This window comes from Alligator mississippiensis, chromosome 1 (assembly GCF_030867095.1).
Source record: "Alligator mississippiensis isolate rAllMis1 chromosome 1, rAllMis1, whole genome shotgun sequence".
Taxonomy (NCBI): domain Eukaryota; kingdom Metazoa; phylum Chordata; order Crocodylia; family Alligatoridae; genus Alligator; species Alligator mississippiensis.
In genome coordinates, this window is record NC_081824.1 from 131,369,883 (window position 1) to 131,397,838 (window position 27,956).

Consider the following 27,956-nt stretch of genomic DNA (forward strand, 5'->3'; position numbering starts at 1 on the left):
CAAAGACAAAAATCTATTAACATAATATTACCCAAGCAATTTCTTTCTTCCTAGCTGACAGAGAGAAGCTACTAAAATTAACAAATTAGAGGAAGGAGGTTGGGGAGAGGGGACAAAACAACAGACTGCAATAACAGTATAACGCATTGACTTTGATATCACTTTACATGCCAGTAAAACCAACTCAGCATATGCAAATGACAAGGTCAGAAAGAACTGGGGCACTGTCATTTATGTAACAGGACTGTGTGGCTGCTTCCTGACAATTTTCACAAGCATGACTGCACAGCTTTAATTCTACTAGTGTACCACTACAGGAAAGAATTAAATTATATCCATGTCAGGCTTAGAAATAGAAAGACATGAGGAACTAGAATCTACCAGAGTTGTCTTTGGTACTTTTTATTTTTATTTTTACCAGCAGTTACTAGTGCTGTGAAAGGCATGAATCTTTGACTAGCTATAATTCTTCTGCGTAGGAACACAAGTACTCTTGTATTTCTGGTGAAACTTGTATCTTTTAAAGGCCTAATCTGCAGTACTTAAATCAATTAGCACTTACTCCGGCAAGTAATTCCAAGGACAGTCACAGAGACCTTAATATCATGAATGTTATTCAATAGAATACAGTGGCTGATAGAGAAAGGGCTGGATGGAGTCAGAATGTATTAGATTATAAATAGAGATCTACCTAAATCGCGGTGGAAGTGCACTGCTCAGCAGTTCCTTTAATCTTGCTCTTTTTGCCACATACCTCACCACACCACTGATAGGCGGAGGGGCCTCGGCAGCCCACCTGCTTGCTACTGACTGGCCAGGAGGCCAAAACTGTGGTTTTAAATATGCCGCTGTTTTTGCCTCCCAGCTGATCAGCACCAAGCAGCAGAGCCACCAGGGTCCCTAGGCCAATCAGCAGCAAGACGCAAAAACCACAACATATTTAAAACCATGGTTTTTGCCTCCCAGCCAATCAGCAGCAAGTGGCAGGGCTGCTGGAGCCTCTCTGTCAATCAGCAGCAGGAGCAGGGGCACATGGTGAAAAAAGCAAGATTAAAGGAGCTGCTGCACAGCACACTTCCACTGTGATTTCAGTAGGTCACTAATTATAAATACGTAAATACTGCTACAAATAATAAACTGTGGTTACCGAATCTCTCTCCTAGCTCCAGGTCAGTCATATGAGATCACTGTAGAAAAGTAGGTCCAATAATGACTGTTAGAAGTTAATTGTTGCAATTTGACCTAGGAAGGATTCAACAGAGTTACATCTCCCTCTCAAGTAAATTGGTGAAGATATTAACCCTGAAAAATCAATGCAGTGAGTACAAAAGTTCCCCCATCCTTTGACATGTTGTAGCCTGCTTCCTTAGGATGTGTGCTGATCAAAGGGATATTGATTCAGACCCTCATTTCACATTTGCCCCCAGATCTGGTCTGAAGAAACAGTTCCTATGAAGGCCTGAATCCAGGGGTTGACATTGTGTTGCCTACATACGTGCCTGCTAGAATATAAAAGAGATTCCTTACATGTCCCAAGCTCAGCACTCCATGTACCTTCTGAGTGCTTACCTCCAGCTCGTGATATTAGTCATTTAACTTGCCTAAAGACTTTACAAATTTAACACTTCCCTGCATGTGGCAGAATCACTGCATGTGGCAAAATCATAATCACCAAGCAACAATGCCTGATAATTTAAAAGTAAGATTTTTTTTTATCCTCTTCAAAGATAAATGATCACCTTGGAGGTGACATTTCATGGGTCTATTTACATAAAATATCTCCATGAGATATTAAAAAAATTAGGACTTAAAGATCCCTACCAGTAAGAAGACCTCACTGTGGTTTGTTTTGGTTATTTCCCCTTCTCCCAAATACTTATGGGCAGACTGCCAGGTAAACATGAGTAAAACCCAGTAGAGAGAGGCCAAGAGGATTTCCACGTGCCTTCTGCCCTCTTCCTCCCAATGTACCATGAGGTTCCCAATGGCTTTCCCACTGTCAGTACACCCCACCACTGCCCCAGAAAAGCACGAGAGTTAAATACAGAAGAAGGTGGTGATGTAGGGTACAACAGGTAAAGTGGTGGCTCTAAAAGTATCCCTCTGAACAAAGAGATACTTGTCATGCTGAGCACTTAGCTTCTTCTACTGATAGTTGCAGGTGTTCAGCCCCTGACAGAGCAGGCCCTGGGATTCAGTGACACTGGACAAGGATCACAGCTCCAAAATCTTTTACATTCACAAACCTGATCTCATATGGCTGTATCTAAATTGAGTAAGATGACTGAGTGACATGAGGACTAAAGGAGGTCTGCACTGCAGATTGTCTGCTCATCCATAATGCAGGACCACAAGCTAAAAAAGGCTTATACTCAAATGACTATAAATCTTGGCAAATGTGGAATGTTTATTTAACTACTGCTTCTGCAGCAGAAGCCAGATCCTAACAATACCAGTCTGAATTGCTCTGATTTGAGAAGCAAGGAAGGTACAAGACATTTCTTAAGAGCTATGGCTATGACTACAAATTAACAAGCAACACCAAGTCCATTTTCAGCTAAATACTTTGTTCATCTCCTAAACAGTTTTCATACATAATGTTAATTTGTTACTGTTGCAGGGCACTAGGGTGTCCTGCTCCTTTACAGAGCTGAAACTGCTAGGGGAAGAGCCCTACGAGTGAGTTGGAAGCCCCAGCTGCTGGCTACCAGGGCACGTAGAACGAGCTAGTGGCCTACACCTCTCAGTGGTCAGCTGACCGGAAGGGGCAGGGCCTGGCTCATATATAAATCCCAGGGCTGTGGCCAGGAAGGCCGTTTCCTGCCGGCAGCCAAGGGGGAAGGAGCTCTCCCAGAGCAAGCAAAGGGGGAGAGGCTTGACTGCACGAGCAACTCCTGATACTGTTGTGGGACGGAGTATTCCCCGGTAGGGTTTGAATGACATTATAGCAGGGCAGCTTGAATTTATGTTACAGCCCAGGGGCTTGTGTTTTGTTTATTGTTGTATAACACCGGTCGTTTGGGTGAGGCTATTAGGGGAAGGAGGAGGCCTCACTGTGGAGGCCCACATCAGAGTGGGGACTCCGGCGCCAGAGAGGGCGTGGCATTCAGGGTGCACAGACCCCGGGACCAGGGAGGTGCAGAGCAAGACCGGGCGGTGGAGAGCCCAGGGAGGACAAGGGACCCAAACTGCAACAAGGCCCAGACCAAACAACATTGGTACCATCTGTGAGGCTTGGGGTGTGGTAAAGGGGTGGTTAGAGCCACGCATAGCCCATAAGGCTAGGGTGCCCCAAAACACCCGTTGTGACATCTATCTTGGAGCAGGGCCCACGAGGGGTCCAGAAACCCACAGGGTCCAGAGAGTCAATCAAGACCATGTCCAAGAGGACTGAAAGGCAGCCTTCCTATCAATCATTCAATCAAAGATGTGGTGGGTGAGAATAGGGGGTGCCCATTGAGCCAACTTGGCACGGTAAGAGAGAACTTGGCCTTGGAGAGATCACGACCATCCTGCAGGACCCCATCCCGTGACAGTTACTTCTGTTTGAAGTTTTACATGAGGCTAGACAGTAAAATCTTGTAGCAATTTTGAACATGCTTATTAGCTTTTTAGAGAGTAAAACATATGAAAAATCATTATAAAAAATAAAACCATACAATGGCTAGTGGGTTAGGAAATTATTTATCAATGGCTAAAAGACTGGAAACAATGACTTGGCTTTTACACACAGGTTTAGACTGCATCCCTTGCACTCTTTGGGATGGACAGTCTTAAAGCCATTCTACCTGCCTACTCTCACTTGCATTGCCCCAAGCCAAAGCCACTCAAGATGTCTGTTTTCAGCAAGTTTGGCTGCTTCTAGTCATTTAAAAAAAACAACCACCCATATTTTACTTAAAACTCAACATGCCCTAACACCAAGTCCAGCACATGCCTACAAAAGGCATCATGAAATAGCTGAAGGTGACAAAGCAAGTTAGCAGTGGAATCAAGAGCAAAATCTAGGTCTCTAAGGGGGCAATTCAGTGACCCATCCAATAGACCATGCTGCATACTGCTTGCTTTTAACAACATTAATAATGTAACTCCAGAGGAACTGCATAATCCAAGATCTGAAAACACATCATAAATGAATACTTTCCCATATCTATGTAGAGAATGCTGTTTTAAAAGAAGAAAAGATTTTAAAATAGTTTCCTGGCCTTTAACAATACTGTATGTGAAAACAGGAACCTCACCATATGAGCAAAGGATAGCCATGGCCATCCAGATTCAGTCACTTACCTTGAAGCCTCTGCATGACATTGGCAATATCTCTTGGAGATCTTGACATTAGCCTTGAGGTGGCCATGGTCTCTTTGATGCAAGTATTCTTTCACTGACAGAATCTCCAACAAAGCTGCAGACCACAAGATGAAGAATTTGAACTACTTCCTTTTAAAAAGCATCACTTGGCTCTAGCACAGCATGGCTAGGAGTGAGTCACAGCTTTTACCCAGTGAAAGCAAGCATATAAAAGTGTGCTACAGCACTGTCCTTCTCTCAAAATGCCTGAGCAGCCTGAAAAAAAACCCAAACAAAAACAAGGAGTTAGAGGAAACTTGCTTCAGTTCCTGTACAACTAAGAACTAATCTTATTAGCTATTCTATCACATAATGGGTGGCATACATAACAAATATGCTATCATTCAAACCAGAGACACAATTAACACTGCTCAGCCATCATCACTTGAGCAATAAGTGTAGAAACAAATTATTAAAATCAACTGAAAAAATGCCAAGCATCAGTGCTTTCTGTGACAGTGAATACAATTTCAGAAAGTGACACAGCTACAGAACAAGCAACTGTAAAATAAGATGGCAATGAAAGGAAGAAAAATAAGTCTCCCTGAAAAATTTTAGATTCTCAGTAAATTTCATCTGCTAAAAACAACAAGTAATAAACCTATAATCAGGAAAAAATGTTAATCCCTAATTCCACTAGACTACCTCCCATAGTTTGAAATGTTATCACTTTGCATACTATAACTTTTATATAAAATTGCATCCAGTATAACAATTGAAACAAAGTTGCTTTTTAGTCAGTTGGCATACAAGTTAAATATAAATAACATTAAAGACTCTTACTGCTGATACTCTAATTTAATATTACTGTAACTCAACTGAAATGTACTGCAGTATAAATATACACTGACATTAGACCAAATCAGGCCCCCAAAAGAATGCTGTGAAACAATGTCTTGCCTTCTGAAAAGCAAGAAGATTTGTACTTCCAGGACAGCTGATTGGTCACTGGAAAATAAATGGGGACCCAGGAAATGTTTCCTATCTTGGTTCATATATGCAGGACTGAGTGAAGTCTGCAAACTTGTCCATGACCCTGGATAAATAGTCAGGCAGCTGGCCCATGCTGAGAAATGCGATGCCATAGTCATACCACTCTTGACCAAACTACCTAGATTAAATCTAGCTTGTTTTTCCTCACATGAGCTACAACCACACTTTTTGACTGCCTTGTAAACATTCTCATTGTCCCTTCAGCATGGTCAAAGCAGTGCTAAGTAGACAGAAGAGGGATTCAGGACCATGTCCATTATTCCTGTTTACACATCTGTGTTCAAAATCTCATATTAAACACAGTGGGTGAATCTACACGTGCAATTAATCTGAAGCAATAAACTCCAGAGCAGTTTGAGCTGGAATATACTACTCCTGGGTGCAGTGTCTACACATGTGTTTAATCACAATAAATTACCCCAGCCTAAGATAGTACTGTCCCAGACAGTGTAGACGCAGCCCATGTATAGATGCAGCATGTGTAGATGCATCCCATGTGACTCTGCAAACCTAATTCTCTTCTCATTCTTCTAGCTTCACATCAGGCTGCCTTCACTACCTTGGTGGAGTCATTTCTCACTGTACCTCTTCACATGAGAAAGCAATCAAGTTCTGGAACCCTGTATAAACCAGAAATATAGATATGAACTAGAAATATATGTAACAGTATGGAGTGGGTGAGTAAAAAAGGATTTACGCTGGAAATGCACTACTAACATTTGAACAATAATGTGGACAAAGTGCAGACCTTTTTAATAAGTAGTTGGATTAGATCCTATGCAGAGTTAGCTGGCATGGTATTAATAACACTTCACTAGCTGGCTTATAGCTGAGTTCCAGGATTCATAGATTTCATAGACATTAGGCCTGGAAGAGACCTCAGAAGATCTTTGAGTCCAGCCCCCGCCCCAGGGGCAGGAAGTCAGCAGGGGTCATAGGATCCCAGCAAGATAAACATCCAAATTTCTCTTAAAGGCGTTCCAAGTAGGTGCTTGAACCACCTGCGGCAGCAGTTTATTCTAGACCTTGGGGGCTCAGACAGTAAAGAAGTTCTTCCTTATATCCAGCCTGAAATGGTCATGGAGGAGTTTGTGACCATTCGACATTGTCATCCCTTGGGGAGCTCTGGTGAACATGTTTCCCCAGATCCTGGTGAACCCTTATAAACTTATGGGCAGCCATCAGATCACCCCTGAGCCTGCGTTTCTCCAGGCTGAAGAGTCCCATAGCTCTCAGCCTCTCATTATAAAATCTGTTTTCCTGACCTCTGATAATGCGTGTGGCTCTGCTCTGGACTCTCTCAAGCTTCTCCACATCCTTTTTGAATTGTGGAGCCCAAAATTGGACGTAGTACTTCAACTGCGGCCTCACCAAGCCCAAGTACAATGGGAGAACGACGTCCTGGGATTTGCCTGAGAAGTTATCTATGGATGCAAGCCAGCATTTTGCTCACTTTACTAGCTGCAGCATCACATTGATGGCTCACATTCATCTTGTGGTCAATCATGACACCCAAGTCCCTTTTGTCCATAGTGCTAGCCAGTGTAGCACTGCTGAGCCTATAAGCATGCTGCAGGCTTTTCTTCCCAAAGTGGAGAACCTTGCATTTTTTGGTGTTAAACACCATCAGGTTCTCATCTGCCTATTTCCTGAGCCTGTCTAGGTCAGCCTGGGTCGCACTCCTATCCTCAGGTGTGGACGCTTTACCCCAAAGTTTGGTGTCATTGGCAAACTTGGCCAGTCCACTTCTGATTCCAATGTCCACATCATTAATGAAGATGTTGAATAGTATAGGCCCAAGGACAGAGCCCTGAAGGACCCCACTGGTCACAGCGCACCACGATGACTGGCTTCCATCAACCACCACCCTCTGGGCCTAACCGCGGATAGTTCTACCTGTACCACATGTATTTATTTCTCATTCAATAGGCATTAACAATCTTCCTCAGTTGGTCTAATTTTCATTGACTTCAGTTCAATTACATTCATTTACATGAGCTGAGGAGCTAACCCCTTATGTTTTGAGTGGGTTAATTCACTTAACTTTCTTACTTAACTTTCTCACCTTACTTTCCCCTTGTTCCCAGGGTCCTTCCTCTGACTGGTAGGACCTGCTGGGCAGGCCTTGCCTGGACACCAGTTACCGCCTTTGGGAATTGGAAGGGACTTGTCCTGACCATCACCAAACTAAGAGTGGTGCTTTCTAGTCTGCCATACAGTCAAGCACCCTACTGCCACCCTGGCTCTCTTCTTTGTCCTGCTTTCCTCCTTTGTCCTGCCTAGTACTCTCCAACTCTGCGTTCATGCTATCCCTGTGAGGCCAGTGATGACAACATTGGTGCATCTTCATTCACCTCTAGGACCCAGCACTTTGGTCACTGGTAAGACACAGTGGGCAGGCCTTGTCTGGGCACCAGATACCACCTTTGGCAACTGGAAGGGATCTGTCCCAACTGTTACTGGCCTAGAAGTGGTCCTGTCTAGTCTGCCATATTGTCAAGCACCCTACTGCTCCCTTTGGGCAGCAGAATTCATCCCAGCACTTACCCAACCGCTCTGCGCTTTTGTTCCACTATCCTGTAATTTCCAAACCAATATCTGTCTCTCCACTGTGCTGCTTTTCTCTCAAGTGGGGTAAATCTCATAATTATTACTATCCATGAATCTCAGCCAAATTAAAGGTGGAAGGAGTAGTGCATGCCAGTAGTCATTTGACCCCGGACTCGCTAGTGGTCACTATAGTCAATGTGTTGCACAGGGCACGCTGAGCTCCTAACTCAATAGCTCTAAAGAACCCAAAAGAGGTACCCTACAGGGTTCAGTAAATAGCTAAAATTCCTCATCATCAAATTAATTTTTTCTGGTATACAAGAAATGAGGATAGGTGGTAAAAAGAAAGAAGCAACTATTCCATTGCTTTTAAATGAGATAAATCACTATTACAGAGTCTGCACCTACCATTTATCTGAACATTACAGCACTTGTTATAATGCCATTTCCACTGGGCCCATGTTTTGACCTACTGTGATTTTAAAATAAGAATAAAAGATGGACTATCAATTTCTGTCCTCAGGTAAAAGCACAAACCCCAGAGAAGTCAATGAAAGTTGGGCACTGAGAATAAACAGTATTAAAATGTCAAAGGTCCACATCAGCCTACTGGTCCATCAGGCTTGTGTGGTTAAGGCACATAAGTTTCTGTAGCCAACAGTACACAAAAGAGGTATGGGACCAGCATCATGTCTGGCCAGCAATGCAGTGACACAATCAAGTGCCTGGGTCACTTCCAGCAATCACCTCCTGCAGAAGCCATGTTTTTGCTCCCTCTTCTCTCCCACCCCCACAAGTCAGAGCCCTGTAACCCCGCCCTATTTATGCCACTGTGCCACCCTTGACTCCCCTCCCTGAAAGACCAGGTACACATTTACAGCAGGTTGACTAGAAATATCTCTTGCCACAAAGCCTTTAAGTCAGGCCTCCAAAGCCACAACACAGTGCTTTAATCACCTTCCACAATGCCCTACTTAAACAAGTATAATTTCCCTTTATTGGAACTGACTGCTGGAGGGCCTGGTGCTATCTGACCCTTTTATTTTGGAAACATGCCAGTAGAAATCAGTTTGGGTCCAAGTCACTCTGAGAACACTGTAAAAGAGGTTTACACCGGGTGTTAATGGCCTATGAAATCTGAGTGTCATATTTGGACATAAATAGAGAATTGTTTTATATTACTTGAGAAATAAATACTAACAGAAATTATGTCATTATGAGAGTTATTAATGTCCCAAATATAGATTAGGGTATACAAATTAATAATAGTAGTGTTCCAATATTCTTGGGTGCTATAGCTCACAGATTTCTTCAAACATTCATGGAACCACCTATTTTAGATTTACATTTGGTAAGCAGTGAAGATCTTAAATAAGAGTTGGCAACAGAAAACTATTTGCACTGAGTAATCAATTGAGTTGATTCAATGTAAAGTAAGAAGATAAAACAAAAAATATATCTGTAATGGGGAGGGAGTATTATCATTTCATAAAGTAAGACTCTAATAAAAATCAAGAAACAGTCAACGAAGTCTACTGAACTGATTGGCTCAGTGACCTGAATGTGGAGGAAGGTTCGAATCTCTAAGACAAAAAGGAAAAAGCTGTATCTCAAGCAAGGGGAAAAACTTGTAGACAAGGATTCCAGACCTAACTGGATGAATAATTACCTAGAAAAATTAGAAGTGCCCAGACAACCCAGGGAGTAAGCAGACAATCTACGAATAGAAAAAGGGTTTGATCAGCAAAGAAAGCTTCATTTTAGAGATCAGAAAATATAGGGATAAAAGAGAACTGTCAAAGTCAAGGTGAGTTCAGCTTTGCAAAGGCAATTTAAATAAACAGCCAAGGGATCTTTAGAAATAAATAAAAAAGAGACCAAGGTAAAAAGCAATTAGGTTGCTATGCAATGAGAATGTGGTTGAGAATAAAGATAACCTTGGTATGGCCCAAAATTAAATGAACATTGTACCTTTGTTCTCAATGAGGATGATTATGTTGAATATAGAGAAAAAGAGAGTAGGGCTAATAGGGATCAGAGCATGGAAAAAGAAATTACCACAGTCAGTGTGGAAGCAAAGTTTTATGTCAAGAGGACTGGCTGATCTCCACCCCAGATGAAAGAAATGGCAAAAGAAACTACAACTGTAAGAGCTAGATATTTAATAAAGTTATCAAAACAGTAGCATCTACTACCAAAAGTCTGAAGAAGAGTAAATACAGCATCTATTTTTACAAAAAGGAAAAAGGGATCCTAACAGGTACAAATCCATTAGCATTCAGTATAAAAAAAGCACACAAACAAAAAAACCAACAAAATCAGTCTTCTACTTGTTATATATAAAGTCAGAATTGATCCTAGCACTCTTATTTATCATAAAAGGTGTCTGCTTAAGCTGACTGAAAAAATGGAAAAGCAAATAGTTGTCCCTAGTTTTGGTTAAACATTAGGGCTGTTTAAAGCTTTGGGTGCTGATTTGACTCGGAGGAGATTCGGCCCAATGCGGTAACTGAATCTCTGAATCCGAATTGAATCAGGGACTAATTAAAAGGTCCAAATTGATTCGAAGCTCTCTGAATCTTCAGAAAAGATTTGGAGAGCTTTGATGATTCAGCAGGAAGCTGCAGCCGGACTCAGAGCTGGTAAGTAGCAGCAGGAGAGTGGGGGGGCTACAGGAGGGGGCAGGGGACCATGCGGGACCCCTGCCAGGCCCCATCCCCTGCCTGTTCCCCCAGCCCCCCCACCCCTACCCAATCCCCGAGCCCCCCACCCCCCATGGCTGCCCCACCCACCCCAGCTCCCAGTGATTTTAAAAAAAGCCCTGACTCATCAGGTGTTACCAGGTGGGGGGGGGGTCGATCCCCACTGCCCCCCACTGCCCTATGCTGCATGGGGGTCTCTGCCATGAATTCCGCCACCCCCCGCACTCCTCCAGCCCCCCTACAGCTGCCCTGCCCACTGCATTAAGAAAAAAACAACCGAGAAAAACCCCAGGCCTCACCAGCTCCTGCAGCGGCCTCGGGGCTTCAAGAAGCGCATGCAGAGCCCCCCATGTGGCACAGTGCAGCAGAAACTGCCCCTCGCCAGGCAGGAAAGGTGAGTCCTGGGTTTTTGTGGGGTTTTTTCTTAAAGGGCAAGAGCTGAGATGGATGGGGAAGCCATGGAGGGGCTGGGACAGTGGGGGAGGGTCACAGGCCTCATACAGAGTCCCCATGCAGCATAGGGCAGTGTGGGGCAGCTTGGATCAGCCCCCCCCCCCCCCAAAAAGTTGGGACTTTTTTTTTTTTTCCAAAGTGTGGGGAGCTGGGGCAGGCAGAGCAGCCATTACCAGGCTGGGAGAGTGGGCGGGGGATGGGCCTGGTCTGGGTAATTCGGAGATTGGAATCTCAGCCGAATCTCTGAATCAGATTTGGCCGAATCAATTCAGGACAATGATTCAAATCACTGAATTGAATCACTGTCCCCTGAATCAGCCAAATTTGAATCCAAAGTGAATACTAGCTGCTTCGCACAGGCCTATTAAACATGTTTTCTTTTTTAAAACCAGCCCTTGCTCATTTTTTTGTGTAAGATAATGCATTAATTCACATAAATATTTAAAAGAAGAGTATCATAGGCCCCTACCCCTTCAAATTGCCAATAATTAGTCCTCCAATAAAATGCTACTAATGCCTTCTAATACCTGTATTACACATATCACATCACATCACCAGCACTTCTAAAAATGTGAGGGATATATTATATAAGTTATAATTATCCTTCTCAAAGGATTTAAACATAATTCATTAATATTAGTAAAGTGTTTCCATGGCCTTTTATGAAAGGTACTATAGAAGTACAAAGCATTTAGTTTATTATATTTTGTATTTATTTATATAATTAATTGTTATTGGCTTGAAAAATGCAAGCTAAAAACCATAAAATGTTCTCAAACAATATTATATGTAGTATATTTGCACTGTAAATTATAATACTTATTAATTATAAATCAATTTGATAGTATATTATAAACCCAAATTATCAAAGCCTGCACCTGCAACTATAACGATATTTATCCCAGTTACCCACAGCTTTATATTTAAATCATGAAGAAAATTTAAATTGAAAATAACATGTTATCTCAAGCTGGGATACCCTTAGATTTTTAGCCATCTAAATAAACGAGAGTCCCTATCAGCATATATCTTAATTGCAAATCTATACTAGTTTGCTTATGCACCACAGAATGCAATGAGTCTGTGTATTCTGTGTTTTCCCAAAACATGCTGACAGCCAGCCATGTGCTGCATAAGATCATGGAAAAATATCACTCTGGCTCTGAAATGTGTTTGGATAGCATAGTCCCCAAATCCCAGTCCTGTCATTCTGTACTTCCTTTTTTTATATCACATGAATTGCTTTTGGAAGTAGAAGATGAAAGAAAGGTAGATTATGACCTTTGAAAAAGAACATACCACCAAGATACTTAAACAGGAACACTACTTTTTGAGATACTGTAAATGCTTCTACAATCCCAACATGAATACTGAACTTTATTTACCCTGTAAATTGGTTAAATTGTCAGCTTCTTCTAAATGCCATCTCTCAGGCTTTACTTGTTTGTGGTTTTTTTCAGTTTTGATTCATGCACATATTGATACAAAATTCTTAGGGTTTGTAATCAAAACATGATTTGGTAGGTTCATAATAGAGGAAGGCTTGACATTTTACACTTTAACTTGTAGCGCATTCAGTTTGCAAGTATTCTTGGCCTTATTATGAAGACTACAAAGAAGATGTCTAAATCCCCAATTCTTCAAGTGCCTAAGGGCATGCTTGAATTTAAGCATATGAACATTCTCACTAACTTCACTAGAACTATCTACTTATTTCTGGTATATATACACTTAGCCATTTGCATAGCTAAAAGCCAAAAATGTGTTTGGTTTTATATTTTCTGAGCTGTGAAAAATAAAACAATACTCATACAACTTTAACTGTTACAGTAATTATTCTATCTGGACAGAAAAATATTAAAATTCTTGATCTGTCCTGCAACAAGTCTCCCAGGAGAAAAGAGTAATTATAGTGCCTGTCCTTAAGATTGGGGAAAAGGAGGACACAGAGAATTACAGAACAGCCAGTCTAACTTTAAGACCTGGAGAGATGCTGGTACATATCAAATAATTGAACCAAAAACACTTAAGAATAACCAGTCAGCAGCAGTCTACATGGATTTGCCAAGAACAAGTCATGCCTTATCAACCTGATTTCCTTCTGTGACAAAGTGCTGGGTGTTGTGGAATGAGTGTGACATACCACATCTTCAGTTAGGTTTTCTACACTGCTTCCCAGCACATTTATTATGAGTAAGCTAAGGAAACGCAGTCTAGATCAGTGGTCTCCAACCTTTTTAAGTAGGAGATCACCTTTGGCATTTAAAAGCAACCAAAGGTCTACCATGCGCCGCCACCACACCCCTCTCCCCCCTCCCCAACCTGCCCAGCATGGAAAGTCTGTGGGGAGGGAAGGGGGGTGCAACTCGAGGCAGAGGGAGAAAAAATAATTTGGGGGCTTGCCTCCACAGCAGGTAAGTCCCACCCAGCCGGGGCCCCACTCAACTTAACCCTGCTCCTGCCTCTGCAGCACTGTCCCTCACTGCGGGGGCCTCGACATAGCCCCCACCTCTTCCCTCCCCCATGGATTGACCTACTGGGCTGGGGCGAGTGCATGTATGTACAGAGGCACTCAGCCCACCACCCCAGCCTCGGATTGACTCAAAGAGGCTCCAAGATCTACTGAAGAGGCCTCAAGATCTACCAGTAGATTGAGATCCACTGGTTGGTGGCCACTGGTCTAGATGAAACTACTAAAAGGTAGGCAAGTAACTGGATTAATCAGACTCAAAGTGTGGTTAGCAATGGCTCAATCTAGCTCGAAGAAAGTGTCAAAAGAGGCTCCTTAGGAGTGTGCCTTGGGCTCAGAACTGTTCAATATTTTCATTAATGAATTGAAGGATGGAATCAAATCCATACTTAGTAACTTATCTAGTGATATCGAGCTGGGTTGGGCAACAGACACTTTGGAGGACAAGGATTAGGATGACCTTCAAAATGACCTTGATAAATTGACAAAATGATCTGGAATACATTGGATGAAAATTAACAAGTGTTAAGTATCATACTTAAAACAGAGTGATGTGACAAACACAAAATGAGGAACAGCTGGCTAAACTGCAATACAACAGAAAAGAACCAGAGAATTAGAGGTGACTGCATGCTAAATGTGAGTCAAGTGTAATAATGTTGCAAAAAATATATTCATAGATGCTGTATGCAAGTCATTAGCAAGCGATTCTTCTACTCGATCCAGCACTAGCGAGGCCTTACCTGTCTGGATTTGGGCTCTACACTTTAGAGTTTAAAATGTGAACAAACTGGAAAGAGTTCAGAGGAGAACAAAAATAAATAAACAAACAGTCATTGAAAAAACATGACCTATAAAGAAAGGTTGAAGGAATTTTGGATTATATAGTCTAGAAAAAATAAGAGTTTTATAAAGAGGATGGTATTTGATTGCTTTCTACATTCACAAAAAACAACAGTTTTAAAAATGCAACTAGAGAGGTTTTGGATATAGGTTAGGCAGAAGTTTCTAAATATGAAGGTGGTTAAGCACTGGAACGGATTATTTAAGGAAGTTGTGGCATCTCTGCCACTGAAAGATTTTAATGGCAGGTTAGACAAATATTGGATAGCTTTGAGAAGAGTCTGCCTTGAGCGGCGGTTGGACTAGATATGGGCTACTGGACTAGATCGAGACCTGCAATGGCAAGGTGGCAGCTTGTCAGTGTGGCTGATGAAACTGCTGAGTTGGCATAGCTCCAGAACCCAAGGGTAAATGCTGCCACTGCTTACCCCGCTCCTTTTTCCCCTGGCATTGTTTTAAATCACCAGTAGTGACCAAAGATCCCAAATTCAGTGGCAAGCCCAGGGTAAGAGAGGAAGGGGGAAGGAAGGGAGGACATCACTGGCATTCTCACCCCCTGAGTCCCAGAGCTGTGGCAACAGTGGCTTGTGCAGGCTGCAACAAGAGCCCTAGGCCGTCACTTGGAGAGCCCTGGACTCGATCAGGAGTTGGCAATATTTTTGTAGCAGGGAGCTGTTTTAACAGGACTTAGCTCTGATTGCAGGCCACTTTTAACCTGGTCTGTGCTACCACAGTGGCTGGGACTGGGGCCAAGGCCAAGGCTGGAGACGGAGCTAGAAGCAGATCCAGGCCACAATTACCACTTCTGCTCCATCCAACCCCCACCACAGTGCTACTGCTTTTGCTGTTTCGCCCCACCGCCTGGCAGAAACCCCGAATACCAAAATACTGCAGAAACCCTCCGGCTCTGTGGGCCAAATCCTGCCTACAGACCACAAGTTGCCAACTCCTGGACTTGACAAACTCTTGAGGTCCCATCTAGCTTTTTTTTTTTCCTTCCTATATAAATTTGAGTATATGTGTGTTTGTTTTTGGGTAGCTTTAATAACCTAGATGTAGGTTCTAGGATTTCTATGGTTACTTTAGGCCAAAAGGAAGAAAAGGGTTAAGTTTGTAAGAGCAAAATTAGGAAGAAGCTAGAATAGAAAAAAATGGAGAGTCACAAAAAAGGAAGGATCAATAGGGAAGAGATAAGTAGAGGAAAATGGAGGAAACTGAATGACTGAAAGAGAGATTGAGAGGATCATGGTGTTCATACGTATCATGGTATCAGAAGGAGCAGGGCAAAACCAATAACCAGTTAATGATGTGTTGGAGTTCTAGGGTATCTTCCAGAATCATGTAGTGGTTTGGCTGTTCTGTAGGCTGTGAGGTTAGGAGTGAAATAAAGAACAAGTTCAACAGGCTCAGAAAGTATCCTGCTATTGATGTTGTGACTGCCCAGGGGAACCAGGCCGGTCAAAACTGCTCTGAAGGGTAGATCAGGGAGCAATGAAAAATAGAAATAACAACTGCATGTAGTTTCTTGACAAAAGGGTAATTAACTGAGATTACTAACTGTGAGGGGGAAAGGCAGCTAAAACGGGGTTCCTTCCTATAATAAGTAACTGAGGGCTGCATCATTATAGCATGCATCTGAACTATAAATGTGTATATTTTCATTCCTCCTCTACAGAAATTATGTAGAATTCATAGAATCATAGAAAATGAGAGTTGGAAGGGACCTCAGGAGGTCATCTAGTTCAACCTCCTGCTTGAAGCAGGACCATCCCCAACTAGATTGTCCCAGCCAAAGCTTTGTCTAGCCAGGTTTTAAAAACCTCCAAGGATGGAGAGTCCAGGACCTCTCTGGGTAACCTGTTCCAGTGTTTTACTACCCTACTAGTGAGAAAATTCTTCCTCATATCTAACCTAACCTTCCCTTGCTGCAACTTGAGACTGTTGCTCCTTGTTCTGACATCTGTCACCACTGAGAACAGTCTAGCTCCATCCTCTTTGGAACCTCCCTTCAGGTAGTTGGAGCCTGCTATTAGGTCCTCTCTCAGTCTCCTCTTCTCTAGACTAAATAAACCCAGTTCCCTCAGTCTTTCCTCTTAAGTCATGTCCTCCAGCCCCCTCACCATTTTTTGTGGCCCTCTGCTGGACTCTCTCCAATTTGTCCACATCCTTTCTGTAGTGGGGAACCCAAAACTGAACCCAGTACTCCAGATGTGGCCTCATCCACCAGTGCTGAATAGAGGGGAAGAATCACTTCCCTTGATCTGCTGGCAACACACTTACCAATGCAGCCCACTCACTATGCTGTTAGCCTTCTTGGCAAAAAGGGCACACTACTAACTCATATTCAGTTTATTGTCCAATGTAACCTCCAGGTCTTTTTCTGCAGAGCTGCTGCTTAGCCAGTCAGCCCCCAGCCTGTACTGGTGCATGGGGTTGTTCCATCCTAAGTGCAGGACTTTGCACCTGTCCTTGTTGAACCTCATGAGATTACCATGATCATTTTTAGTTCAGCAGTTGGGGCGAGGACCCTCTTTATTGTGTATTTGTACTGGACCTATCACCATGAAATCCTGGACTATCACTGCATCTTCTAGTTGCTACTGTAATAATTTAAATAATTGTGAATCATTGGCAATACAAACTCTGCTCCTTGCCCCACAAATTCCAGCATGTCTCAAAGGAAAAATAAAGGGGCATTCTAGATATTGCTCTCTTTGACACTAGTGGTTAGCTAGTGTAAGTAGCAACATTGCCCATGAAATTTATAGTGCTCTACCAATTTATACTACCAAGGGAGCTGGTCCTAGAGGATGAAGAATCCTTTAATAATTCTCATATTTAAAAAAAACTAAAATAAACAATCCACTCAGAGTTATATTCATTAAAATGAGACTCTTGTGTAGAGACTATTGAAATTCTTCACAGTCTGCATCACTGCTGCCACTTACTCCATTTTAACACAAATCACACATGACTTAGGTCACTTCAGTGATTAATGTCCACCGACAGGTATTTCATAATCAACAGTACCTAATGCAATTGCTGCCGATTACTTGATGTCAGAAGAAGACATTTTTAAATTCAATTTACAATTAAAAAGAAACTGAGAAAACTTCACATTCAGCAGCATCTGTAACAACTCCTACTGGATCACTGCATCTTACAGACATAGCCTTTTTAGTTTTGGCTAGCTGCTGCTTTTCAGCTGAAATATATTACTAAATGCCTCCTGTGCTTCGTTAAGTAATGTTTCAAATACGCCACAAGATAATGGCTGGTTGCTTTAAGAAAAAAAATGAATAGCTCCAAGGATTACAATATGGTACCTCATCAAACATTTGGGCATGTAAGTTATCACTTCGGGTCTGGTACAAGAGTCATTCTACAAAAGCATTTGTCGGATTTATAATTAAGTCAACACGGCACCTAGACCTGCCATCCAGCCAAGTCACGCTAGTGGAGCTCAGCAGTAGCTGGCCACCTAGACCTGCGGTTTTACATGTTAGAAAAGGAGACTTCGTTTTGTGAAACCGATGCCCTAAGGATGGCAAGAAATTGATCATCATCATGACTGCAACAGAAAAACATGTCCCTGAGTTGCTGTCAAACTGTCTCAGCATTCATTCCTGGGGTGCTGGCTGGCACGAGAAACAACCTAGAGCCACTTCCTCCCTCAGCATCCCACAGCACCCGGCTGGGGGCCCTTTCCTCGGAGGGACAAGCACCCCAGGAGCCCCATGCACTGCAACGGGTGCAGACAGGGGTCCTTAGGCCAGCATCAAACCTTTGATCACACCGACCACTCTAATAAACCTGGAGCTGAGCACTCTGAGCCAGCTACCGGGTAACAGACCGGGATGCGGGCAGTCCAGGCAAGCGCGGCTGGTCCACCTAACGCTTCGGCCGTGAAGCCCTTCTGCCACCTCTGCCGGCTGAGCCCCAAAACCTTTTCCCGCGGAGCCCAAACTCCCCCTCAGCCAGCCGCTGCCCAGAGCCCCCGTGCTTGCCCTTGAGGCATCCTCCTGGGGACCCCCAGCCAGCCTGGATGCCCCCGCGAGCACCGCTCGGCAGGGCCTCACGCCCAAGGGCAAGCCCCTGATTTCAGTCTCTGCGGGAGGGGATCAGGCCCCCTTTTATTTTATTGGAGGGGGGGCACGGGGTCTCCGAGGGGCCTGCAAAGGCCACTGCCCGCCCCGGCAGGGAGGTGTCCGCGCCCCGCGCAGCCCGCCCGCCCGCCCGCCCGCCGGCCCCTACCTCCGCTCCGGCTGCCTGGTTACCGCCACCAACAATGTCCTGCCGCCCGGCCCGGCCTCCCTCCCCTGCGCCGGCGGCGGCTGCAGGCAGGTGCAGGCGGCTCGGGGGCTGGGCGCGGAGCGGAGCGGGCTTCCCCGGCCGCCCACGCAGCCGGAGCTGCCACGCGCGCCCGGCCCCTTGCGGTGTTTCCCCGGCAGCGGCTGCGCTGTCATCCGCCCCGGCCCCGCTCCGCCCGCCCGCCCCGCGCAGGGGGGGTCCGGAGCGGGGAGGAGGAGGAGCTGCTCCCGCCGGCACACGCCCGCGCACACACCGTCCTGCCACCACCCGCGCCCCATCCCTACCCCATCGCACACGCGTCTGCCTTTCCCCCCACACGCCATCCCCATCACACACACACACCCATCCCTCTCCCCATCACACACACATGTCCCTTCCCCCCCACACGCCATCCCCATCACACACTTTCCTTCAAGCAAATACACACACATACATACACATCCATATCCCCATTGCACACACATGCTCCTTCCCACACACACACGCACCCCATCGCTATCCCCATCACACACAGACGTGTTCCTTCTCCCCAACACACCCCTTCCCCATCACACACCTTCCTTCAAGTACATACATACACATACACAGCCATATCCCTGTCACACACGTTCCTTCCCACACACACACGTGCACACACACACACCCATCCCTATCCCCATCACACGCACATGTTCCTTCCTGGACGCACACACACACACACACACACGTCCCTATCCCCATCACACACACATAATCCTTCCCACACTCATGTTCCTTCAAGCACATACACACACACACATACACCCCCCTACATCCCTATCCCCATCACACAAAAATGTTCCTTCCCATGCACACACACATACACACACACACACACATGTCCCTATCCCCATCACACACATAGTCCTTCCCGCACTCACATGTTCCTTCAATCAGACACACACACACATACACCCCCAGCATCCCTAACCCCAACGCACAAAGATGTTCCTTCCTTCCCACACATACGCATGCAATCACTCACACACACCCCATCCCTATCCCCATCACACACATGTTCCTTCACACACACACACACACACATAACCCATTGCTATCCCCATCACACACACATGTTCCTTCCCACACACACACCTCATCCCCATCACACACATCCCTATCCCCATCACACATGTTCTTTCAAGCACACACACACACACACACACACACACACACCATCCATATCTTCATCTCACACACACACACACACACACAGAAGGGAAGGGGATGAGCAGCTTATCTGAACACAGACCCCCCTTTTCCCAGCACAGGCTGGCCCCAAACCTCACAGGCAATCCCCCAGCTCCTTACCTCTGATTTGGTTCTGCTGTAAGGTTCAAATCTGCCCTGCCTTCTGCCTGACTTCAGGCTACCCCTACCTCTGCCAGGTCCACCAAGCCATACCCTGGATGGGCCAAGCCGTCTGATTCACCAGTTAAACTGTCAAGCGTCTGGCTGGGTATAATTGCCCTGTCATTTCTGTGCTGCCCTGTACTTGCAGCTGTGCAGCTGCACCTGCAATATGAAAAGCAGGCTTCAGGCCCTGCTAAAAATAAGAGCAAGCATTGCACAGTAATGCTCCAGAGCACTTCTTCACACAATACTTGGCTGCATTTTATAGAGACCTTGTGGTGGATTTCTAAGTGTTTTACAAATATTGATGAGTTCAGCATCCCCATTTGAAGGGCAGAGAGATGTGACTTACATAATATGACCACAAGGTTCCTCCATTAGTATTACTGCACTGTTATGTGCTATTATTGCAAAATGTTGTTCTAGCTGTTTGCAAGGGATTGCAGAGGTCCTTTTCATTTGTTTGTTTGTCTGGATTGTTTTTCTCTTTTAGTGGGTTTTTTTTCTCTCCCCCTTTTTATGCTGTTCTGCTTAAATGCTTCTTCATGCGAAAGGCAGGGGGATATTTTTCTTATTAGGTGCATTTGGTCACCTCTGTTCTGTTTTACTGAAGGAAAAGGAGGAGTATGCGGCTGAAATATCTCCCTCTTCACCTTTCTCAAAAGCTCTAGCATAGAGTTTCTCAGAGGGGCACTTAAAGATCCTTTCCAATGTGCTATGAGGTGCCACACAATGTTGGCACCGTTAGGTGTCCAAACATGATTCACATGGTAAACTCCCAGTTTTCAAATAGGAATCCAATTGTGTTAAAAACAGTCTTACCTGTGGTCTTTCTGAGTACTTTGCAACTGAAGAATTGCTCTGTTAGTTTTCTGTAGTCAAAATAAAAGAGTGAAAACTTAAGAGCTGGGATTTTCCAAGGGTTGTCTTGTGTCTAAAAGGTTGAGAACCACTGCTGTTCCCTGGAGCAACACCACATGATTGCACTGTGGGACTGTGGGTTATTTGGCTGGCTAGAGAAAGTTAAAAAATAAATAAAATCATCAGTCACATGTACAAATATGATCTGCTGGGGAGGAATCAACATGGTTTTTGTAAAGAGGAAAAAATAATCTGAATTATGTTTACACAATGCTATTTTCTGAATTAGAGGTTACGACCCAGGAAAAGACCTTGGAGTCATTTTAGATAGTTCCCTAAAATCATCAGCATAATGTACAGCAGTGACCAAGAAAGCAAATAAAATGTTGAACATCATTAAGAAGGAAACTGAAAAAAAATGTAGAAAACATCATCATGCCATATGCCATCCATGGTGTGCCTATGTCTTGAATATTGTGTGCAGTTCTGGTCTCCACATCTCCAAAAGCATGTATTAGAATAAGAAAGGGTGGAGGAGAGTGAAACCAAAATGATCAGGAGTCTGGAGAAATTGTTATGCTAGGATAGACTAAAAAAGACTAAGACTCTACAATTTGAAAAGGGAAAGGCAGGGGGGCAGGTTGCCTATAAGATCATGAAATGTGTAGAAAGTAGGACAAAAATGGAGCAGTTATGCAGCAAGACCCAGAATACTAGGACTAGAGATTACCCATTGAAATTAATTGGAGACAGGTTTAAAACTAACAAGAGAAAATGGTTTTTAAGCGGTGTGCACTTATCTTGTGGAACTCACTGCCACAGGAGGTTGTAGAGGCAGATTGTGTAGCCAGGTTCAAAAAGGCATTAGACAAATTCATGGACAATGGCTTTATTGATAGCTATTAAACCAAACAGTTGAAGATGTTACACCTGGCATCTCTGAACCAGTAATGGAGGATGCCAGGGAGGGAAATGAACAGGCCATAGATCATTCTAGATATGCCCAGTTACACACACTTTCACTCTAGGTCATCTACTGCTGCCACTGTCAGAGATGGGATACTAGGCTGGATGGACTTCTGGTCCAACCCAATATGGCACTTCTTATATTCTTAAAATTAGATTTGGAGAGCAGATGTGCTCCAGCTGCCATTCCAGCATTCACTCCTAATCTTCAGCATGTGCCCTAGTCACAGGGCATACAGCCATGTACCTAGCCATAAAGCTGGAGGCAAGACATTGTATGGTGGAGAGAGACCTCTGAGTGGATGCTCTGTGACCTGCAGCAATCCCTTGTACAACATTAGTGTCTATGTCTGGGTAGCCACAGTATGGGTCACTTCCACCAGGCCACCAAAATCTCTGTTCACTATGGTGAACACTCCCACAGACATTTTTCCTTAAAAGTTCTTCTTCAAGTATCTGTGTACAAAGGGATCCTTTAACATCTGCTTTGTTTTTCTTTCTGTCTTTTTTTCTTTTTTATTCAATTGCTGGTAGCAATCTTGCTGCTGTACCTTACACCATGCTGGTTGCAGCAGAGAAGATGGATGGTAAGAGGAAGTGGGTGATGACATAGTAACTGAGTTTCCCCTTAAGACACAACATTTTGTGGTAAAGAATCTCCTTATTTGCTCTGCCTCCTTCAGAAAAATGTTGAGGTTTTTTCATCTTCCTGATTCAAGAATGTGAGAATTAAGAGACAGAGGGAATAGTACTCTTTAACAGTGTTAGACATTAAACTACCATAACCTATTATTTGCGTAGAAGTATGTAAATATGTAAAAAGTATATTAGTATACCTTTTAATCTTTTATCACTATATTGTGATAGGTATATTAGTATACCTTTTAGTATATTAGAAAAGGTATACTAGTATACCTTTTATCCTTTTATCACTATTTTATTTGCTGCATCTGTACAGATATGGAGACCTATTCTATCTCTTACTTATGCTAACTCTCACAGTGTAAACTCTGAAAAACTTCACTGACTTCAAAATTTAATATGGTGCAACAGAGACCATGATCTGGCTCATCTTTGTGAGTCTTCTCATTTTGTATGTCACAGAAAAATATAATGTGGTTGTGAGCGCTCTTTCTTTCTGAGTGCTCTCAGGCAAAACATCACCATCACACGTCCTCAAAGGTAAAGACCACCCCAACAAAGGAACATGTTCAATGATTAAACCAAGTGGCAGTTAAGAGTTTCATGTTGCAATGCATTGATATACACTTTTACTTCAGCCAGAGGAGTGACAGAAATCTCACAGAAACTCATGGTGTTTGGAAAAGTACACTACTTTTACAGCTTGTTTTCTCACTGCCAAATGACATTTAATAAATAGCATTTAATGTGATTTGGTAGCCCTTCTTAAAAAGTATTTCTTGAACCTTCTTTTCTCATACTGTTCTACTTTTCAGATTTGGGAGAAATAACCAAGCTTATTTGTATCTTTTCTGTTCAAGAAGACTTGATTTGAACACCTCAGTGAAACGGTGCTGCAGTTCTCTACTTGTTCTTGTTTGTCCATTTTTGTGTCAAAAAACTGACAATCTGTTTGTCAACAGAGTGTTTGCAGAGAGTTTGTCCCAAAGGAAGTGAGATTGTTTCTGCTGAAATACAGTAGGACTGAAAAGGAGATTCACCAACACAGTCAGCTTTGCTGGGGTTATGGGCAAGGGGAGTCTATGAATATAGAAGATCTTCAGATAGTTTTACTGTCTAATGACTCTGTAAAAGAAAATACTGAACAGAGTTGAAGGCCCAGGCGTCTTTCTCACTTCTGCATATTGATTATGGTTGGATAATCTTGTTTCTCTTTAAAATGATAATTAATTTTCAAAATTAAAGGAAAAATTGTTGCTTTGTCACAAAAACATAGACAGTATCACTTTCTGTTAGGTCCATTGCACCCATTTTATGGTCAGGACCTCTGAGGAATGTCTTCCATCCCTAATTCAGAAAACCATGTACATATGTGCTTATCCTTATTCACATGCTAACTCTAAATGCATTCTTGAATCTCATTGACTCCAATGGGGATTTAATAATATGCTTAAAGTTAAGCCCATACTTAACTGCTCTTACTGATGAGGGGATCTCCTGAATCAGGGTGTTTGTTAGGATCAGAATAAAACATTTCTCTTAGGCAATAAAAGATACCTGTACATTTACTTGGCCAGTGGAATCTAGCGCTTACAACAGTTATAAGAGATTAGTGTTGAAAGAACTAAGCTACTAGCCTACTAGTCTAGCCTACTATAACTGCATAAGTTATACTGGTATTCAAGGACCATGCATTAGTTCGACCCAGCTCTCCCAACATCTGTATAGATGGGGTGCTTTAATGGGGCTTTTTTGGCACTTTTATCTAATAGCTGATTGAATCAGCTTTAGATAAAAAAACACCAAAAAGTCCCACTAAAACACGCAATCTATAGAGATGCTGCAGAGCCAGGTTGAAGTAACACGTTGCTTCTTTCCATAAAGTGCCCCCCCCCCCCCACACACACACGTCAGGGCTTACAAAGCCAGACTTAACATTTAAGCTATCCTTAAATTAATTCAGCAGCTGTATTGCTACCTCCCTTACTATATGGAGCATCTTCATAGAATCATAGGCTTGGAAGGAAGCTAGAGGGCGATCTACTTCAGGGCTGCACAATTTCAGTGCATCCAGAAGCTACACATGACATAGATGCACTATATCTGGCCTGAACACAGCTCAATCAACTTTCTAGAGGGTTGCCTCCCTGGGATCCCCACAACTACTCAGGCTGCACCAGCAGCTCAGGGCCCCAGCACCATGTGGTCTGTGCTGGCACAGCATGCCCCCCACTCTGCACTGGGCAGCCTGCGCAGGGGGGTCACAGATCCCCCCAGGCCCTTTCCCACTGAATGCCAGAGTCTACTCATGGACTGCATGCAGCTTACAGGCCTCCAGTTGGACAGCCCTGATATCGTGCAAATGTGCACAAAAGACGGATTAGCTATTCCTAAACCATGCCATATTAATATCTGTCCAGCCTCTTCCTGAAACCCCCCAACAAAAGGGATTCCAGCAACTTTCTTAGACAGCTGGTTCCACTGTCCTCCTGTTCTTACATCTAGGAAGAGATTTTTGAGATGTGATCTACATCTGCTTTGCTACAAATTGAATTTATCACCATGGGTCCTACCTTCCGTAGCAGCAGAGAGTAATGTTACTCCATCTTTTTTGCAAAGGCTTCCAAATATTTGGAAACTGCTATTATGTCCCCCTCTAATTTCCTTTCTTCATAGTCTCTCAACCTTTCTTTATACAGCTTGCTTTCCAATCTTTTTATCATCTTTATCACTTGCCTCTAGACTTTTTTCCAATTTCTCTGTATTTGTCTTATAAAGCACTGGACACAAACACAGAGCTATAGGTGAGGCCTAACTAGGACCAGATAGAATGGTACAATCTTCTCCCAAGACTTGCAATGTTTCTGCTTATGCAATATTTTTTGTGACAACTTCACATTGTTGTCTCAGATATATTTGTGACTCAATCCTTCTTAGTAAGGCTCTTGCCAAACCAGGTATTCCCTATTCTGTATTTGTGCATTTGATCTCTCTTCTCTATTTGTAGCCTTTTACATTTGTTTTTGTAGAATTTCATTTTGTTGTCAATATATCAAGATCTCTTTGAATTTTGAATTCTGCCTCAAAAAATTAGCTACCACTAGCAATTTAATATCTTGTGCAATCTTGATCACTTTACTCTCTATCCATGCATAAAGGTCATACCCTCATCTCCAGATATTTTAAAACATTACTGCTTTATAAATTTGCTCTCTCAGTTTCCAAGTTATTAAGGTCAAATTGACTGGCCTATATGTTCCCCTTTTCCCCCAGTTTCTAAAGGTAGTCTTCTGGGACTTCTACTTTCCTCTTTACATTCTCAAATATTACTGCCAGGAACTCTGAGATATGTTCAGCTACTTCCTTCAGCAGCTCTTGCTGTTTGGTAAAAAATTATTATTTTAACAGGATATCTGTGTTAATTGGTACATAAACTGAATATTAGAATGGGACTAGGGGTTCCTTGAGATCTCATTTTATGGCAAATTCTGTTAGAAATTCATTTCAGAGATCATAAACAATGATGTCTGGCATCATTTAAAAAAGGGCCTGCCCCATGCTATGAACAATTGAGAGGGACAGGATTTAAAAGTACTAACCTAGCTTCCAAATCAAATTTACATGAATGCATGGTCATTCCATTGTATCATTAGAAGTGCATCTTTAAAACAACCCTAATAAATGTTAAGGGCTTAATGGTAGACAAACAAAAGGGATTTACGTCCATCTAACTGACATTTTTAATAAAGGTATGGATATTACAAATAGGGATATAAGAACAGGAAAACAGCCAGACAAAATGTGCATGCTACAGTGATGAATACATTAGAAAAATTGTACCTACATAGACAAGACAGACTACATGTAACCACAATGTCTTAGCCGAGCTGGCCTTAGGGAAATGGCACCCTGGGCAAAATTGTATTTTGGTATCCTTCCCATCACCCTCCCCCCCTGCCCCCAGCATCCCCCTCCCTTCTCTTGGTGTCTCCCCCACCCTTCCCCAAGTCAGTAGCGCTGCAGCAGGAAGAGGCAAGCAGGCAGGAGTGCTGGTGGGAACTTAATATACAAAGTATTTTTTATATTGTATAATAGGCCCGGGATGGCACAGTATTATAATGATTTTCAAAGGATAAATAGTGAGTATCTTTGGCACCAAAGGAGAGGCTTAAAAGCAGTAATCAGCATCTGACATGTGTATGTTTAATCATGGAGAGACCTTCCTACAAAAAGACAAATTTATATTTTAAAGAAAAAGCTGTATCATGAGTAACAGTCAGGCTGCAGTCTCAACCTTTGTGTCTCAACCTGGTCCAATTGTTCATTTAACCTGCTAGTCTACAGCAAGTTGCCCAGAATGATCCACGATGGCCTGCGTAGGTACCAGCAGGGCCTAGCCCTCTGCCCACTCCCTGTCACCAGGGTGGCTGGGTCCTTCCCTCATATAAACCCTTGCACAGGAACAGTGTCTGGGAAACATGATTCAACCTGATCTCAGACTGCCTTGCTATTCTTTCTGGCTTGTGCTCCGACTCCACTCTCTGCTTGATCTCCTGGCTTCTTGACCCATCCTGTTCTTTCACTTTGCTCTCTACTTGATCTCTTGACCTGCCTTGCTCTCTGATTCCACTTTCTACCTGATTTCCTAACCTCCTGACTCAGCTTGTTCCTAGACCACACTGTCAAATTGACCTCCTGGCTTACTAACTTAGCTCATCCCTGGATACTACTTGCTACCTGGATCCCTGACTAGACTGTGTCCACAACCCAGAATGACAGTAACATCTAAAAATATTTTCATGCTGAGTGGAAATCAGGAAAGAGACAGTATATTGGAGCAATGAATCTGCATGTCTGAAAGGATGCACATACTACTCCAGTCTTAATAAGATCAGGACAGTCTTACATTCTGCTAAACATGCACCTTTGGGGGGCAGGAGTAATAAGCATAGTGTGAGCCCCTCTATAACTGAAAAGGTGATGTACATGAATAGCCTGTTAGGCAATGGTACTTTAAGCATAGTTGTATTTTCAGTTTTTCCTGGGTTTAAAGAAATGCTGGAGTCCCCCAGCTGTTGAGCTGGGTGAAGATTGCATTCTTGGGTCTAAAATGCAGGATAAGAACTGCTACTTGCTAGGATATCTTCTTTTGTTTGTTTTTTTCTCTTCTGAGTTTGTGATTGGACAAGGGTGTGATCCTACTAGCTGGCAAAATCCCCTGTGCTAAGGGCTGGAAAGGCCTGAGTAAGACAAGTAGGGCTATGGCACCACAGGACAAGGAGTTGGCCTCTTGCATATCTTATCTGGTTCTCAGTGATGAAGTAGCATATACCAGGGAAGGTTTTGGTGCAGAGAAGAACCCCAAAAGTGTGGAAGCACCCTTTGAATGTTTCAAAGGTGCACCCAAACTGCATTCAGGGCCAGGGTATGTCACAACCGTTATACAG

The 27,956-nt window shown here is 43.3% G+C and overlaps 1 protein-coding gene across 1 annotated transcript in view; it reads right to left on the reverse strand.

The window, feature by feature from the left end:
- The window catches only part of SYNE1 (spectrin repeat containing nuclear envelope protein 1), a 535,576-nt gene extending 516,877 nt beyond the window's left edge, over positions 1 to 18,699 (reverse strand). The window contains exons 1-2 of the mRNA XM_059714126.1: positions 18,613 to 18,699; positions 4,288 to 4,563 (exon numbers count right to left, since the gene is read on the reverse strand). Coding sequence (XP_059570109.1) covers positions 4,288 to 4,354 — 67 coding nt within the window. The 5' untranslated portion in view covers positions 4,355 to 4,563; positions 18,613 to 18,699. The remainder of the gene's footprint in view (positions 1 to 4,287; positions 4,564 to 18,612) is intronic.
- Positions 18,700 to 27,956: the final 9,257 nt, after the last annotated feature.